Source organism: Dromiciops gliroides, chromosome 4 (assembly GCF_019393635.1).
Source record: "Dromiciops gliroides isolate mDroGli1 chromosome 4, mDroGli1.pri, whole genome shotgun sequence".
Lineage (NCBI taxonomy): Eukaryota > Metazoa > Chordata > Mammalia > Microbiotheria > Microbiotheriidae > Dromiciops > Dromiciops gliroides.
Genome location: NC_057864.1, coordinates 435,786,499 through 435,803,427, shown reverse-complemented (window position 1 = coordinate 435,803,427; position 16,929 = coordinate 435,786,499). Strand labels below are relative to the sequence as shown.

At 42.1% G+C, this 16,929-nt stretch overlaps 1 protein-coding gene across 1 annotated transcript in view; it reads right to left on the bottom strand.

Moving 5' to 3' along the window:
* The window catches only part of ELAPOR1 (endosome-lysosome associated apoptosis and autophagy regulator 1), a 114,416-nt gene extending 97,568 nt beyond the window's left edge, over nt 1-16,848 (bottom strand). Inside the window, 1 exon segment of the mRNA XM_043963885.1 lies at nt 16,404-16,848. Coding sequence (XP_043819820.1) covers nt 16,404-16,559 — 156 coding nt within the window. The 5' untranslated portion in view covers nt 16,560-16,848.
* Nucleotides 16,849-16,929: the final 81 nt, after the last annotated feature.

The following is a 16,929-nucleotide window of genomic DNA, read 5'->3' as shown; positions in this document are numbered from 1 at the left end:
ATGACAGTAATGTCTCAGAAAAAAATGACAAGCCTTTCAATAAATCAGTGTCATCTAGAGCTTGATCTAAAATTACTTTTGAAGCACACTGTCAAAATAAGTTTCAGCAAGAAATTGGGTGTGTGTGGGGGGAGATGTACCAATAATAACTCAACCTTACATAACACTTAAAAGTTTACAAGGCACTTTCCTCACAACAACCCTGGAAGGCAAATGGTGCAATTTTTAGTATATCCATTTTGCACATGAGGAAATGAAGGCTGAGTAACATGATGTGACTTGCCTAGGGTCACACAGTAAATAAGCATCGGGGCCAAGATATGGACCCAATTCTCCTGACTCTAAATTAAGCCCTTTGCAGTATAAGAAGTTGATGCTGGGGAGTTTCTCATTCAACCTGATGAACTTACAGGTCAAGGGGCCTTTGTTTGGTCAGTCCATCAACGAGCATTTATTCATTTACTAAATGAATTTAATCACTTACTACGTGCCAGGCACTGTGCTATATCTAGAAAAGGGATGTGTGTTGGGGGTGGGGGGGGGAGTCCCTGCCCTCAAGAAGCAAAGATTCTAATAGCGGAGACGTGGTTGTGACTTTTGAAAGCTGTATGGACAAAGGATTATAATTAGATTTAGAGCTGGGACTCATGAACATGAATCTAATCCCCTCATTTTCCAGTGAAGAAACTCAGGCACAGAGATTCCCACTTGTACCTTGTTAAGAAGAAGGAGAAAGGAGTAAGCATTTATACAGCACCTACAATGGGCCTTCTGTGTGACAGGCACTGTTTTAAGTGCTTTACCAATATCACCTCATTTGATCCTCAAAATAACCCTTCAAGGTGGGTGCTCTCATCATCCCCATTTTATAGTAAAGGAAACCGAGGCAAAGAGAGGTTAAAAAACTTGCCCAGGGTCACACAGCTAGTAAGCATCTGAAGCCAGATATTTTTTTAAGTGAGGCAACTGGGGTTAAGTGACTTGCTCAGGGTCACACAGCTAGTAGCATCTGAGGCTGGATTTGAACTCAGGTACTCCTGATTCCAGGACCAGTGCTCTATCCACTGCGCCATCTAGCTGCCCCTGAAGCCAGATTTGAACTGAGAAAGGACAAAGACAACTCCTGTTAAAGTCTCAGTGAATGGGCTGTCTCAAGATGAATCATTTAGTTTGGAGCTGGCCCCATGACACCTTTGAGGAAATGGCTTCCAATGACTGAATTAGGCCCAAGATTAATGGATTGGCTTGAAATCAAGAAGATGAACTCTTGCCAGAAGAGCCAGACCTTTTCTTATGGTCTTTAAAAGGAATCTTCATGGGGGAATCAGGGGCACCTTTTTACCTTTTTCCTCCTGCCTTTCTTCCAGAAAAGAAGTGGCATAAGAGATAGTATCAAAAGGGGCTGCTAGGTGGCACAGTGGATAGAGCACCAGCCCTGGATTCAGGAGGACCTGAGTTCAAATTTGACCTCAGACACTTGACACTTCCTAGGCATGTGACCCTGGGCAAATCATTTAACCCTCACTGCCCCACAAAAAAATAGTATCAAGGACAAATATGACCGATTAATGCAGTGAACCAGTTACGTATGGAAAATGAAAGACTTCAGATGGGCATTCCAAGCACTACCTTGGTTCCCTCAATATATTAAAAGAACCAGATGAAAGCTTGTCAGGGATTTTGGGTGGATCCTTTCTGGAGGATTTATAGAGAGACATGGATAGGAATCACACAGGATGAAGATGTATAGAAAGGCTGTAATATGCAACAGCAGAAATATTATCCACAGTAATTAAAAGCATGGGCCTATTAAATTATCAATATGTAATACTCATCCCACTAGCTAATGTGATCATCACTATATATAAAGTGCTTGAGATCTTTCAGAAAGCTGACATTCAAAAGGATCTTTAGTTGGCTGGTAGGTTCCAGGTAATGTACCTAGCCCCCAGATATGCTCAAACTTGCCCACCACTTAGCACCACCTTCATTTTCTTCTAGTGGATTCGCTCCCTCTAAGTACTCTAAGTACTAAGAGAACATAAACAGAAAATACATTCAGTGAGTAAATAAATATAATGAATTGAAGAGAGCACAGAGAGGGAGAGAGTAACTGATACAGTGTTACTGACATCTAAATCTTGAAAGTCTTTTTAAAGTGTAATCAGAAATACAAGTTTAATCTTATTTATTATTTCAAGTTAACATATCGAGGGCAGCTAGGTGGCGCAGTGGATAGAACACCGGCCCTGGATTCAGGAAGACCTGAATTCAAATTAGACCTCAGACACTTGACACTAGCTGTGTGACCCTGTGCAAGTCACTTAACCCCAATCGCCTCACCGAAAAAAAAAAAAATATATATATATATATATATATAAACATATTAACAAAAACAAAATGCATTCAAGAGTATAGGGGGAGGGAGTATTTCCAGAAATGGATTCCATGGTTTTTTTGTAGCTACAAGCCTCAGATGCAATTCCATCCCTACGCATGAGTTCAAAATGAAGAAGAGACTCTAAGCACAGGAGGGATCCATCATAACAACATACATTTGGAGCTACAAGGCACTTTCAAGGTCATGTGGTACAACTTCTCAATTTACATTAGAGGAAAACTGAGGGCCAGTATAATTGACTTGTCTAAGGTCCCACCAGGAGTAGCAGAACCAGAATTTGAACCAAGCTCCCCTGGGTCCAAATCCAGTATTCTTTCCAATGCACCATGCTGCATTTGAAAAGCATTAAGGGTGGGGCAGCTAGGTGGTGCAGTGAATAAAGCACCAGCCCTGGATTCAGGAGGGCCTGAGTTCAAATCCAGCCTCACACACTTGACACTTGCTAGCTGTGTGACCCTGGGCAAGTCACTTAACCTTCATTGCCCTGCACCAAAATAAATAAATAAATAAAAAGCATTAAGGGAAATCTCTCAAAGGATGAGTTATAGAGTTGGGAACATACAGGGTGGTAACACCTGAAGAAAAAGGCACTGTTCTGAATTCTTCAGTGGTTGTATTAGGTTGTAGTCAGTAATAAGAGAGGCAATATCACCACCACCACCAGCAGCATTATCATCATTACCACAAGAAAAATAATCCTTTTACTTCTTCCCAAAGGAACAATCAAGTAGATAGTCAGTGAAATCCAGAGGGTTTAATTTCCTCATTTCCCCCCCTAAATTTCATTTTTTTCTAAAACTTTGTTCCTTAATAAAAGTTTTAGCAAAGCTAGATAAAGACATCTAATTCACTCTCCCTTCTTTGCTCTTTAGGATTATAAATTTAGAGCTGGAAAGATTGTTCCATGTCATCTAGTCCAACTCCCTCATTTTGCAGATGATGAAATGGGGCCTACAGGAAATCAGTGCCTCACACAAGGTATCACACAGGCAGTACCTAGCAGAATAAGGGCTTGAACCCAGCTCCTCAGGCTTGTTCGGTGCTCTTTCCATGGAATCCTGCTTCCTCACCTACTCCTGTTTTATTGTTCACTGGTTTTATTCCACATAATTGAGTTCAAATTAATCCATTTCCTAAGAACAAATTGGTTAATTTCATTATGCTTTTCAGTCTTAGCCTCACTCCAATCTGGGAGTAACCTCTTCTTACGCTTCTAATTGCACTAGATATTGGAAATGGCGTCTCCATTGGCATTCAAGCTTATTATATGCATTTTGCATCAGCACTGAAAATCACATTTAGTAAGTCACATTCTTAAGTCCATGTCTACTAAAAATTAGGTTCTTTTAGACCTTTGCAAATTGAAAAACCTCTTTGTTTCATTGCAGAGATAAAAATACTCATCAAATCTGCAGGTGATGTGAAGCTAGTGCATATCACTGAAGCCTGAGATGACAATCGGAATCTAAAAATTTCTAAAGCCAAGAAGCTGAAATTTGACAGGAATAAATAGAAGGTTCTGCACTTAGATTTGAAAAAAATCAATGTACAAGCACTAGCTGTTCATAGGAAAAATACTCAAGAGCGCTAGTGGTGTTTGAGCTCAGCATGAGTCCATAATACTATAGGACAAGGAACAAAAAGAAAGGCCACCTCAGCCTAACGGATCAAAGCACTGGAAACAGGAGGAGGATCTCACCGTACTCTACCCTGGTCAGATCACGTTTGGAGTACTGCCCATATGGATGGTAAGGAGATTGAGAATGTACGTACCCTGGGCCCATCTGCAAGGGTCATCCTTACTGATTTAGCATTGATGGCCTTGTGATTTGAGAAGAGATGATGCCAGAATTCCTAACTGAACCTTGTGCACTTGCGCTTAGGATAATAGGGATCATTCCAAAAATAGATGCACAGACCACTTCCATTAACAAAGACATTCCGGTCCACTGTTCGAGGGTATGCACAATCAAAACCTCCTGGTTGATTTCTTAGTCTCTATGATGGGGTGCTTAAGGGTGTAGTCCTTGAATCAAACATAATGACAGTTTGAGAAAGTTATAGGGCCCCATTTGGGTCCCTTCCTCGGCATTTCTCCTTCCTTCACCATCCAATCTATGGCAGCCACGTGCACCTGGCAATGGGTATATATGCTTCCCTGAGACTAGTTCTCAAGTCACCAACTGCCCTAAAAGAGGTGGCTAGTGACTTGAATATTATATTTCTTTCCTGAGTATAGGGGACCCAACAGTGATCCTGGGATGGATGTTTCCAGCCTTGACAACTACCTCATGAACTCAAGTCATTGAGAGGTCCAGGTGGTACTTCCGGGAACTGGAAGTAAAGATGACCACAGAAAGGAGGGTGAGCTATGCGTGCCCAAATGGCCAGAAGAGATTTTGAATGGACTGTTCGGAAAGAACAGCTCAGACATGAAAGCAAAACTCCTATTCAGCAGTTATCCCACAAGTCTTCAGGAGTCCTTATCTCCCATAAGAATGTAACAGGAATGGGGGCGGCTAGATGGCGCAGTGGATAAAACACCGGCCCTGGATTCAGGAGTTCCTGAGTTCATATCTAGCCTCAGACACTTGACACTTACTAGCTATGTGACCTTGGGCAAGTCACTTAATCCCCATTGCCCCACAAAAAAAAAAAAAAAAAAAGAATGTAACAGGAATTATGGGTTACTGTTTCACGTTTTAAATATTTGTCATTTCATGCTTATAAAGCTTTTCTATCTTAAGCATTTATTTTGTGGTAGAGGAGATAACTGATTCTATACCTGATTCCTACTACTCTGCATATTGAGAAACTTTTCTAGAAGGGACTCTGTTCATTCCTTTGGGGAAAGACCCTAGACATGAACCATACCTAACATTTGTTTGGGGAGCTAGGTGGTACAGTGGATAGAGTGCCAGCCCTAGAATCATTTGCACCTCAGTTCAAATCTGGCCTCGAACACTTACTGGCTGTGTGACCCTGGGCAAGTCACTTAACCCTGTCTGACTCAATTCCTAATGTGTAAAATGAGCTGCAGAAGAAAATGGCAAACCATTCCAGTATCTTTGCCAAGAAAACCCCAAATGGAGTCACAGAGTTGGCTACAATCAACATTTGCTTTAAAAAATTATCCTGAGGGGGCAGCTAGATGGCGCAGTGGATAAAGCACCAACCCTGGATTCAGGAGGACCTGAGTTCAAATCCAGCCTCAGACACTTGACACTTACTAGCTGTGTCACCCTGGTCAAGTCACTTAACGCCCATTGCACCCCACACACAAAAAAATTATCCTGAATAAACCCCAGGCATAATGAACCAGAGAGTGAGGAAAAGGTCTGAATCCCCTCTCTTCTGAGGATCCCTCCCCCCAATTAAATCTCATTCATGTGAGTTCACAATAGGAGTTCACTGTGGGAAAGGGGTGGCCTCTGGGCAACTGTGTTCCTTTTAGAAGGAACATTGACAAACTAGATTGTGTCCAAAGGACAATCACAAGGATGGATGATGAAAGGACTCAAAACTATGGTACAGAAGGATCAGTTGAAAGAACTGAGGACGTTTAGCTTAGAGAATTGAGGGTTTAAGGGATACATGATATCTGTCTTCAAATATAGCTAAAGGATTGTCGTGTACAAAAGGTATACTACTTATTCTGTTTGACCCCATGAGAAAGAACTAGGACCAATGGGTGGACGTTACAGGTAGGTAGATTTTCATTTTATGTAAGGAAAAAATTACTTAATAATTAGAGCTATCAAGTGGAATAGGCTACTTTTGAAAGCAGTGAGTTCCCTAACAGTATTGGCTTTTAATCAGTGACTGGTAACCACTTGTTAGAGTTGTTAAAGACAGGATTCATGCTTTGGGGAAGGCCTTGACTACAAGGCCTTCTAGCAACCCTTCCAATGCCACAATTCTATGATTCAGTCTGCGATTCTGTGTTTAGTAACACAAAAGAAGCCAAAGATGATGGAAACCCCTTGAAAAAGCAACGACAACCTCAAAATAGGTTACAGACTGCAGCTTCCACATGGAGTTTTAAAAACAGAATGCCCAGGAATCACGAATAGGATTTTTCTTTTTAAAAGCTTTTTGTCACCTGCCAGACGGCCACAATCATCTGCGTCTATTTCTCTAGGACACAGGAGCCCAGCTCTGGGAGGAAATGTGACAAATTGGGCAGCTTTCCTCACCTGAGAGGTGACTGTCCTGACGCATGAGCTGACCCACCTATACAGACAAGCAGATGGCTACAACGGCAGAGGCACCTGTCAGGTGTGCCCACCGCTCCTACTGCTCCTCTGTGTCCCGGAGGCTGCTTGCTAGACTACACTGGGGTTTTAGTGTTCCATTTACTTCCACAAGTGTGACCTGAGTCCCAAAGCCCCTTGAGATGGTGTTCTCTCCTTCTTGGTGGGCATCACCTGCCTGGCCAGAGTGGCAGGGAGGAGAGCTTCAATCTCTTCAAGAGCCTCTTCAAGTCACTTCAGGTACTTGTGGCTTCCAGCTTCAAGAGAGAAGGTGGAAGATGCCAAGCCCACTTCAGGTTGCTAAAGGAAAAGCCGACATGAGAGGAGCCAGCCATCTCCCTCAGGTCCCTATCCCCAGATTCCTACAGTTGAAGTCTCTCGACTTCAAGGGACTTCTCCTTGGGTGACACTGAGGACTCTCTCTCTTTGATGAGTTACCTTACAGCCACTGGGAGAGCTCCTTCACTCTGTACTGTCTAGTAGGCATTCTGTGGATACATTCTCTGATTTCTCTTTTGCTTTGATTTGGATAAATGGGTTTCTTTGTGAATTTTTTTCTTTGTATTCATTGTGGAACTGGTATTTGGTGGGAAGGGAGTCAAACCTTGGATATAAAGCTCAGGGTCCTCCTTTCCCTAATAATAATCAGTGATCAAAAGTTAGATTAAACTTGAAAATCTCATCCCCTGGACTAACAATATTTAACAGAGCAGACAGATATAATTCTAGCCTGCTGCCCCCTCTCTGAGGAGAGTGAAGTGGCCAGATTTCTGGCCCTAACCTCCTGCTTCCCCCCTGCCACAAGAGATACATAGAACTAAGAGCCACAAGGGGACCCCACAGAGCATTTAGCCTCCCCTTTTCATTTCACAAATGAGGAAACTGAGCAAGAGCCCCCATTCTAAGCCTATGACATGACATACATGTAACAGGGGCGCCAGAAAAGACAACTGCCCACAAAGTCCACCGAGGCAATGGGCCATGTGCTAATCATTCCATTTGATGTCCCTGTGTAGTGATCTGCCATCCATGGCATTTGTCTTCTCTACTCTGGCCAATGAAAGAGACATGATGGAGCAGGGGTGGGGGCGAGGCGTGGGGAGGGTAAGGCAAGGTGTGCAGTCTTTGCTTCAAACACAACAGCCTGAGAAAGTCTTGGGACCCAGGTTTTCATCCTCCATGAAATTCAACAGCTCTTCAGTACTGCAGCTGGACGGGCATGGCCCTGGTCTCTCAGAAATTTGGAAATTAACAGGTAATTTCTCTAGCCCTCACTTTGGGTCTTTGAAATATTCAGTGGTGTTTGATGGGACAAGCCAACAGGAAAATAACCTGCAGTTCCAACAGCAAGCTTTTGCTGGTGTGCCCTGCCTCAAATAATAATTACTCACATTTAGGTGGGGGGCTTCTGGTTTACTAAGTTCTTTCCTCAGAACAACTCTTCCAAGTAGGTAGCATAGGTATTATTATCCCCATTTTTCAGATGAGGCAACCAAGGCTTAGGGAAGTCAAACTACCTTACCAGAGTCACCCAGCTCATATCTGAGCCAGAATTTGAACCCAGTTCTTCCTAACTCCAAAGTCAGTGTACATTCAACTTTGCCCTACTCCCTTTCAAGCAATAATCAATCAATAAACATTTACTAAGTGCCTACTATGTGCCAGGCAATTGCAATAAATGCTTCTTCTTCTTCTTCTTCTTCTTCTTCTTCTTATTATTATTATTATTATTTGCAGGGCCAGGGTCACACAGCTAGTGTCAAGTGTCTGAGGTCACATTTGAACTCAGGTCCTCCTGAATCCAAGGCCTGTGCTCTATCCACTGCGCCACCTAGCTGCCCACTCGCTAAATGCTTTTGAGACATTTCACAGACCTCTGTATGCCTGGAACAATGACATCGTTGCCCTTCTCAGATGAAGATGACATCATCTGACCAATGAGATCATGTTAGCATTTAGAAGGAAAAAAAAGCAAAAGAGCCTCTGCCCTCTACTGAAAGATTGTTAAGATTCCCTCATTGGCAAATCTTTTTAAAATGAGGTGCACAAGGATCAGACCAGAGAAGATCATTTAAGCTTTGTCTAACACAGAACATTAGTGAGCAAGCTTTGAGTGCAAAATCTAAAAGTGCTGATATTCCAAAATGTGACAGAGACAGCCTACCTAATATCAGGGCTCAATATTTCTTGGAAGCCAGTTCTTCAAATGTCCAAAGTTCTGCGATCTACTTGTTCTTCCAAACTTTAACAAGTGAGAGGAATAATACTGAATTTGTGATTAAATTATTATTGGGGCAGCTAAGTGCTGCAGAGGATACAGTGGCGGGAACTGGAGTCCGAAGGACCTTGAGTTCAAATCTGGCCTCAGATGTTTACTAGCCATGTGACTTAACCCCTATTTGCTTCAGTTGCTCATCTGTAAAATGGGAACACTTTACTGGACAAGGAAATAGCAAACCACTTTAATATCTTTGCCAAGAAAACATAGAGTCAGACACAACTAAACAACAACAAACCGTTATTAGTTAAAATAGATATTAAATTAGTTATTAGATAGTTAATAGTTTAATAGTTACTAAATCTAATACAACAATCCTAGGCATCAGCATGTTTCCCAGATGACTAATGTGGCTGCTTCTACTCTCCATCCATTCTTTCAAGCTCTCCTCTCTTCACAAAGTCCTAAATCCTCCCACTGCAGTGGCATCACACAGAGTGCTAATAATAGCTAGAAGAAACCATAACCTCAGAAGGTTAACATTCCCCAGAGTCCCCAAGCCCTTGCCTGATTGTAGGAATTGCCCACCTTCTTGAGTACAGGTGGTCAAATCCAAGTTTATTACACTGCTTTGGTAATGAGGGGCACCCTTAGCAAGGCATGTAATTTTTGCTAAGTAGTGGCTAGTGGAGCTTTGGAAAAATAATGTTAGTTAGGAGATGAGACTGGACTGTTTAGACTTAAAACTGAACTCACTAGAATTAATTTATTATTTATGCAGCTCTGGTTCGATGATATGGTACAAACTGCACAAGGTATAATTATACCTTGAGGCAGGGAGACTAGATGACCTCTTGAGCTTCTCCCAGTCCCAAGCTCATATAATTCTTTAGTTCTTCCCACTCCCATCAAATAAAATAAGACTGTTACGTAGATTACTTTGGTGTTGTTCAGTCATGTCCAACTCTTGGTGACCCAGTGGACCATGGCATGCCAGGCCCTTCCTTAGGGACCCATCTTCCAATTTCATCTATCATTTTAGTACTGTCCATGGGGTTTTCTTGGCAAAGATACTGGAGTAGTTTGGCATTTCCCTTCACATTTTGTCAGAATTCTCCACTATGACCTGTCCATCTTGGCTAACCTTGGGCATGGCATAGCTCATAGTTTCACTGAACCACACAGATCCTTCTACCATGACAAGGCAGTGATCCAAGAAGGACCTGAATAGTAATCTATGTCATATAAAGTAGAGAATCTTGATTTCCTCTCTGGCAGACGCTTTCCCCAGAGAGGTGAGTGCAACACCCAATTCAAATAACCCAAGGACATAACGAATAATTTCATACGTGCCATGTTAACACACTATTTTCTGAAAGCTAGAGGAAGATATGTCTTCTATACTAACCCTTCTTTCTACAGAGCTGGAACCATGAGTAAGACAAATAAGAATTTGTGCAATGCCTGGAAGTTATTAGAAGCAGGGAAATAATCCACCCAAGACTTGTTGGTTTTCCCAGCTGGTGTAAAAGTAGATCAGTAAAGAGAATTTAGAGCTGAAAAGCCATGTTTATATACCCTACTAAGGCTCCTCCTTAAAAGTTCCCAATATTTGTTAATGGCTATATAATGTTAATGGCACTGCTAATTCTCCCACTTCCTCAGCCTCCAGAGTCCTGTTAGGTGATTCTTCCTTTGCCTACTACACATAACCAATCTCTAAATCCTACTGGTTATTTTAATCCAAATGCCTTTTACTTTCTTTTTCTTTTTTTTTTTTTTTAAGTGAGGCAATTGGGGTTAAGTGACTTGCCCAGGGTCACACAGCTAGTTAAGTATTAAGTGTCTGAGGCCGGATTTGAACTCAGGTACTCCTGACTCCAGGGCCAGTGCTCTATCCACTGCACCATCTAGCTGCCCCATGCCTTTTACTTTCAATCTCAATATCACCATGCTAATTGAAGACCTTGCTATCTCACTTTTAGACTCATAAGATGGCGTCCTAAGTGGTCAGCCATCTTCCAATCCCTCTGATCTCACCTGTTCTGCTCACTACAACCGGATTAATAGTCCCACAGTACCACTTTGATCACATCACTCCTATGCTCAAAGACTTTCAATGGTTTCCACTGTCAGTTAAATGAAATTAAAACCACATTCAAAAACTTTCCCCATATGGCTCCAAACGGCTTGTATAATTTCATTTTTTTATTAATTCCCTTATATGTATATACACTCCACGCAAGCAAGACTACTCAATGTTGCCTGTTTCATACTTGAATCTTTCTCAGCTGCATCCTTTTGCCTTTAATGGCTACTCATATAGCTTATGTAGATTATAGCAAAGCATTTAATAAAATATTTCATATGATTCTTGTGAAAAAATATGGAGGGGCATGAGCTAGATAATAAAACTAGATGGATTTAGAACTGGTTAAATGATTAGACTCAAAATGTAGTCAATGATGTTTTTGCCCCTTTAGAGATCTTTAGTGGAGTGCCCTAGGAAGCTGTGCTTGATCCTTCACTATTTAACTTTGATTTAAAAAACAACAACATAGATAGCATGAATATCTATTAAAGCTAGAAGATAGAGGTAACACAATGGAGGATATGGTCAAGACTCAGAAAGATCTTTATGGGTTAGTACACTGGGCCCAAATTAGTAAGATGAAATTTTAGATGGATAAGTGTAAATTTGGTTTACACACAAACAAAAACTTCACAAGCACAACATAGGGGAGAAATGGCTAGTTAATAATTTGCCTGAGGGGGCAGCTAGGTGGTGCAGTGGATAAAGCATGGCCCTGGATTCAGGAGTACCTGAGTTTAAATCCGGCCTCAGACACTTGACACTTACTAACTGTGTGACCCTGGGCAAGTCACTTAACCCCCATTGCCCCGCAAAAATCAAACACAAAAATATTTTGCCTGAAAGAGATCTAGTGGTATTAGTGGACCACAAGTTCAACGAGTCAGCAGTGCAATATAGAGCATTGAGAGTCATTGCTTACAAGAATGACAGGAGGTGAGGGTTCTGCCTTATTTTGCCCTGGGCAGACCAATTCTAGGATACTGTGTTCAGTTCTCAGCACCAAATTTTAGGAAGGCTGTTGATAAACTAGAGGGCATCCAGTGGAGAGCAATCAGAAAGAGAAATGACTTGAATTATTCAGTTCATGTCATATGAGGACTGACTGAAGGAAATGCTGAGTCCTGGAAATGGTTTCTTGCAGGAGGTGGGACTTTAGCTGATAACTTGAAGGAGTGACTACCATATAGTAGATGTTCAAATATTTATTGAGGAAATGAATGAATAATGATTTTTAAAAATGATTGTTTCATAAGAATAGAATGATGACTATTAACCATTTGTATTTTAAACTTTTTTTTCCTTTCCAAAAATTTTTTATTATTTATTTGTTTGTTTGTTTTTAGCCATTTGGTATTTAAAAGTTTGCTGTTTTGTTTTTTTAAATTGAACAGGGATTATCCTGAAACAAACACCTATCTTTTTTTTTAACACTATTATCCTTCCAGAGATGCTATCTGGTTGCAAATTACAAAACATTAAAGTGTCCAATGAGTCAAAATTGCAGGCAACCCAAAGGGCAATGGAGAGGTGCATGGTGGGTGTATAAACAATAATAAACAAGATGCAAATAAGAAATGGGTCAAAGACATCTTTCCAAAAGATGTGATAAGAAAATAAGGGCAGTCATGTATTAAAGAGTAAAGGATAATAGCTAGACAGCACAAATAGGGCACTGTAACCCATGGAATATTAAAAGACCTTGAGAAAGGCTCCTAGCATGTTGGGTGGGCCCCCCATGGAGGATTTATTGGAGGACTCGGACAACAGTCAGCAAGGGTGAGGTATGAAAAAGTTGCAGTCTGCACCACTGAAGAGAGTACCTTGTCAATGAGACTATTGATAAGTGTAAGTACTAAGGAAGTAACTTGGAGCTAGTAAGGGTTCTTCAGCTAAAATTGAGTTTCATGTATTAGAATCATTTTTCCCCTAGGGGCTTCTTCTCTTCAATAAATCTAGGAGGTTCCTTTAAAAGAGATAAAGGAAGGGGCAGCTAGGTGGCGCAGTGGATAAAGCACTAGCCCTGGATTCAGGAGGACCTGAGTTCAAATGTGGCCTCAGACACCTGACACTAGCTGTGTGACCCTGGACAAGTCACTTGACCCTCATTGCCCCGCAAAAAAGAAAAGAAACAAAAAAAGCAAGTCATAACACACAAAAAAAACCCCAAAAAATTTAAAAACAAAAAAGAGAGATAAAGGAAACCACACATCTGGCATCCATAGCTCCTGGTTTCTGGACAAAGTTCAGATCAAAGACAGTTTTTCTACTCCTATATTCTTTAATGGAGATATGCTGCTATCACAAGAAATACTCCATCAGGAATCAGTCGGCACTGAGCCAGCACTAGCTCAGGGGCCATGAAATGGTTAATTTAAAAATAAACATCAAAATAGGATGTTTTGTTTTGCTGTTGACACTGACAGTGGCAAATCTAGGAACAAATCTTTCAAACCTCAACAGACATTTGAGAGTCAAGAGCTCACACTCATCCTGCCACCTCTGCCCCAACTAACCGAGTGATCCAGTGTTTCTTTTGCCTTATTAGATCCCAAGGGTATTGCCTTGGCTCTCAGGAACCAAGGAAACGTCAGCAGCAATTGTCAGAAGGGTTAGAAGCAGTTAGAATGCCAATAAAAAGGACTTGCCTCATTCGATTATTTCACGGCACAAATGCAAATGCAAATGCATATAGGGTGTTTCCAACATTGTCTAAATGCTTGCTTGTTATTAAATGCTATCGTTTTGCATGGGCCTGTAGCCCTTGGCCAGAAAATATTTCCTATTAGAAAATATCTTGGGCTGAATTCTCCAGTATGGGTTTATCACAAGTCCAAATGAAAATCTTAAAACTGAAATGGTCTAGTCAAGCTGGACGTAAATTTCCCTTCCCTAAGATTATGTTATATTATGGGTATGATTTAGGAATCCAGAGTTCTCCAGGATCTAGATCAAATCCCCTACATTAAGACTATAAATGAGGTGAATTTATTTCCTTCCTTGAGGTGGATTCTTGGAGTGTCAGTTGATTTGTTGGTCATTGTTTGGAGAAGGTGTGTGCAAACAATGCTGTGCTGGCTGCCAGTTTCAGTAGCCTGTCTCACAAGTTCACAGGGCTAGACCATGGTCTAACATAGTCAAGGGGAAATAAAACTAGATGGCTTCAAGAACGGAGCAGGGGAGTCTAAATTCACATAGCAAATTCAGATAGCAAAAGATTGCCTGTATTTTATTGTTTTGATAACATCGTGGACACTTGTTTAGACAGATATTACTAATTTAAAGGTAACAGTTTGAATTCCCAAAAATTAATTTCCTCCACCGATCGTGATGAAATCATTTGTTATTAAACTCTTCTCATTTTCTCGTAGCTTGCAAACATTCTAATGGGAATTGTTAATTCAGTAGTAGAACTCTTGCCTTCCACTCCAGAGCTCCCAGGTTTGATTTCTAGCTAAAAGAGTTGTCTGGCCTTGTTGGCTAAGTTGGTTAGCACACACTGCAACTAAGGCTTAATTAAGTTGGGTATCTGATCCCTATGAGCCAAAAAGCTCACTCATTTTTTGCAGTCATTGAACAGTCTACTAATAGCTAGCTCCCTTTAAGATGTATTGCTGTAGGTCTCTAGTTGTGTACCTTGTGAGAGTATGATAGCTGACTGAAATCCTTGACCATTACTGGGAAAGCAAATCAAACTCTATATCAAACTGATGTGCTAGTAGTATCATCTTCAAATATCAGTCAAAAACAGTTGTTAAGTTCTTACTGTGTGCCTGACATTGTGCTACCTAAATGCTGAGTATACAAAGAGAGACTAAAACACGGTCCCCTCTTTCAAGGAGCATACATCCTAATGGGGAAGACAGTATGTAAATAAGCAGGCACATATTAAATATATACAAAATGGATGGAAGATCATCTCTGAAGAGAAGGGACTAGAATCAGGGAGAACAGAGAAAGATCTGCAGAAGGTGGAATTTGAGGTACTGAATTTGAGTAACAAATGAAGCCCCTGAAACTGAGGCAGAAGGGAGGGGACAGCCTGAAGAACAGGAGATGGAATGTATTTTGAGAGGAGCAGCAAGCAGGATAGAATAGGTGCACCGTGGAAATGGTAGGGGTGAATAAAGCTTACAACACCTAAAAAGGTAGAAGGGAGCAAGGTTATAGAGAGCTTTAAGTGCCAGAGTAGTTTATATTGGATCCTGAGGATAATGAAACATGTGAAGGATAGCACATTCATTCATTTAAAAATCCATTTCAAACTCAACTTGCTCTCCATGGCCTGACCAGGAGACCTACAAACTCTCAAAAGCTGGAATGAAACCTCAAGTGCCCTTTTTTTGTCTAACCAATGATCCCTGGCAAATAAACAAAAAAGTTTCATAAAATATTATGCCGGATTGGGGATTTGCAATTATTTTTGCAATTTGGAACCTGACCTGTTTGGAAATAGTTAACATTTTCACAGAGATTACAGAGTAATAATGTCTATTGTGTCTCTCCTAATGCTGTAAATACTGTTACTAACTGTGCCATATGGTTAGGAAAAGTTACACGGAGGAGAACCAAAATCATCCTGTCATTTCACTATTGTAGAAGCTCAAGAAGTTTTGCCACTTCTAACATCATTAGCTATTTCTATACCACAAAAAAAAAAAAAAGTATTTCAAGTGAGTTAATTGGTCACGAGGCACTAAATTGTAATTTGTGCTATCAACATCCCAGAAATATCTGGAAAATCCAGCTTTCGGGCAAATTCAGAAATCCAGAAAAGGTGTAGGGATTGACTGAGGGAGAATATGCTGGAAGAACTCAAAGAACTATCTGGAAGGAAACAGTATCCTGGCCAGATGTAAAACAAAGCATGTTTCTCCCTTTAAAAGCTACAGAGAGGAAAGATCCTCTCTGAAAAGTTACTGGATTTAATCTTGAGGGAAGAGTGATGGGGGGGGGTTCTTCTTTCTCTCCCCTTCACCCCAATTCTTCCCTTGAAAAATGTAAACTGATCAACTAGTTCACTCTGCCTTCTTCCCTCCACTTTCCTAACTCCATTCTCCTATCACTTCACCCCTCTTCTTTCTGAGGCTCCATCATATTTTTAGCCCTTTGTTTTGAACCACTCTGATTATTTTCCCCTACTTTCCAGATGAAGGACATTTTTTTCCTTCCATTCTCTCCTGCTCCAGTAACCCAGGCTCCTCTACTCCTGAGCAACTGACCAGCCGAGGTTGGACACCCAAAGGGTGAAGATGTTCTATTTCCTAAGACCTCTAGGGGTTTGACATTTCTATGACGCCAGTCTGTCCCACCTTCCCTCCCTCCCCGCAGGAACCCAAACTCTTTGGGCCTCTGAAACTGGCTGGTGCCTTGGCCCCAAGAAGTCTCCACCTGACTCTTCCTCTCTGGCTATGGGGAGGGGGGAGGAGGCGATGGTACCTCTTTGCAGGCGTGAAGGTCGGTTCCCTGAGACACCTGGAAAGCAGCCCCAGCCCAGAGCAGCAGCAGCAGTAGGAATACAGAAGGAGGCCTCTCATTTCTCTCCCAGTCTCTGGCAGAAGGATGGAGGCTGCTCCCAGCTCCAGCTCTAGCCATAGCGCAGCCAGGAGAGAGAGCAGCCTCAGGTGCTGCTGCCGCTGCCACCACTTCTGCCGGCAGAAGGAAGCAGAACGGGGAGGGAGGCACGAGCGGGGAGGATGCAAGGGGTTGGGCTCGCCTCAGTCACCTCCCTGCAGCTAGCCGAGGGCCGCCCATCCTCCTCCTTCCACCTTCCCCCTCTCCTCCGTCTACTGGCGTCGTCTTGGCAACCGCCTCCTCCTCCCTTTCGCGCGGGTGGGGAAGGGACCACGCGCGGCGCCTTCGCCGCTCACCTGCCCGTAGCCATGGCAGCAGCAGCCGCGGAAGCTACAGCCCCGGCAAGTGCACCGCGTGGGAGGGCGCGCGCTGGAGGGGTGAAACGGCTCAA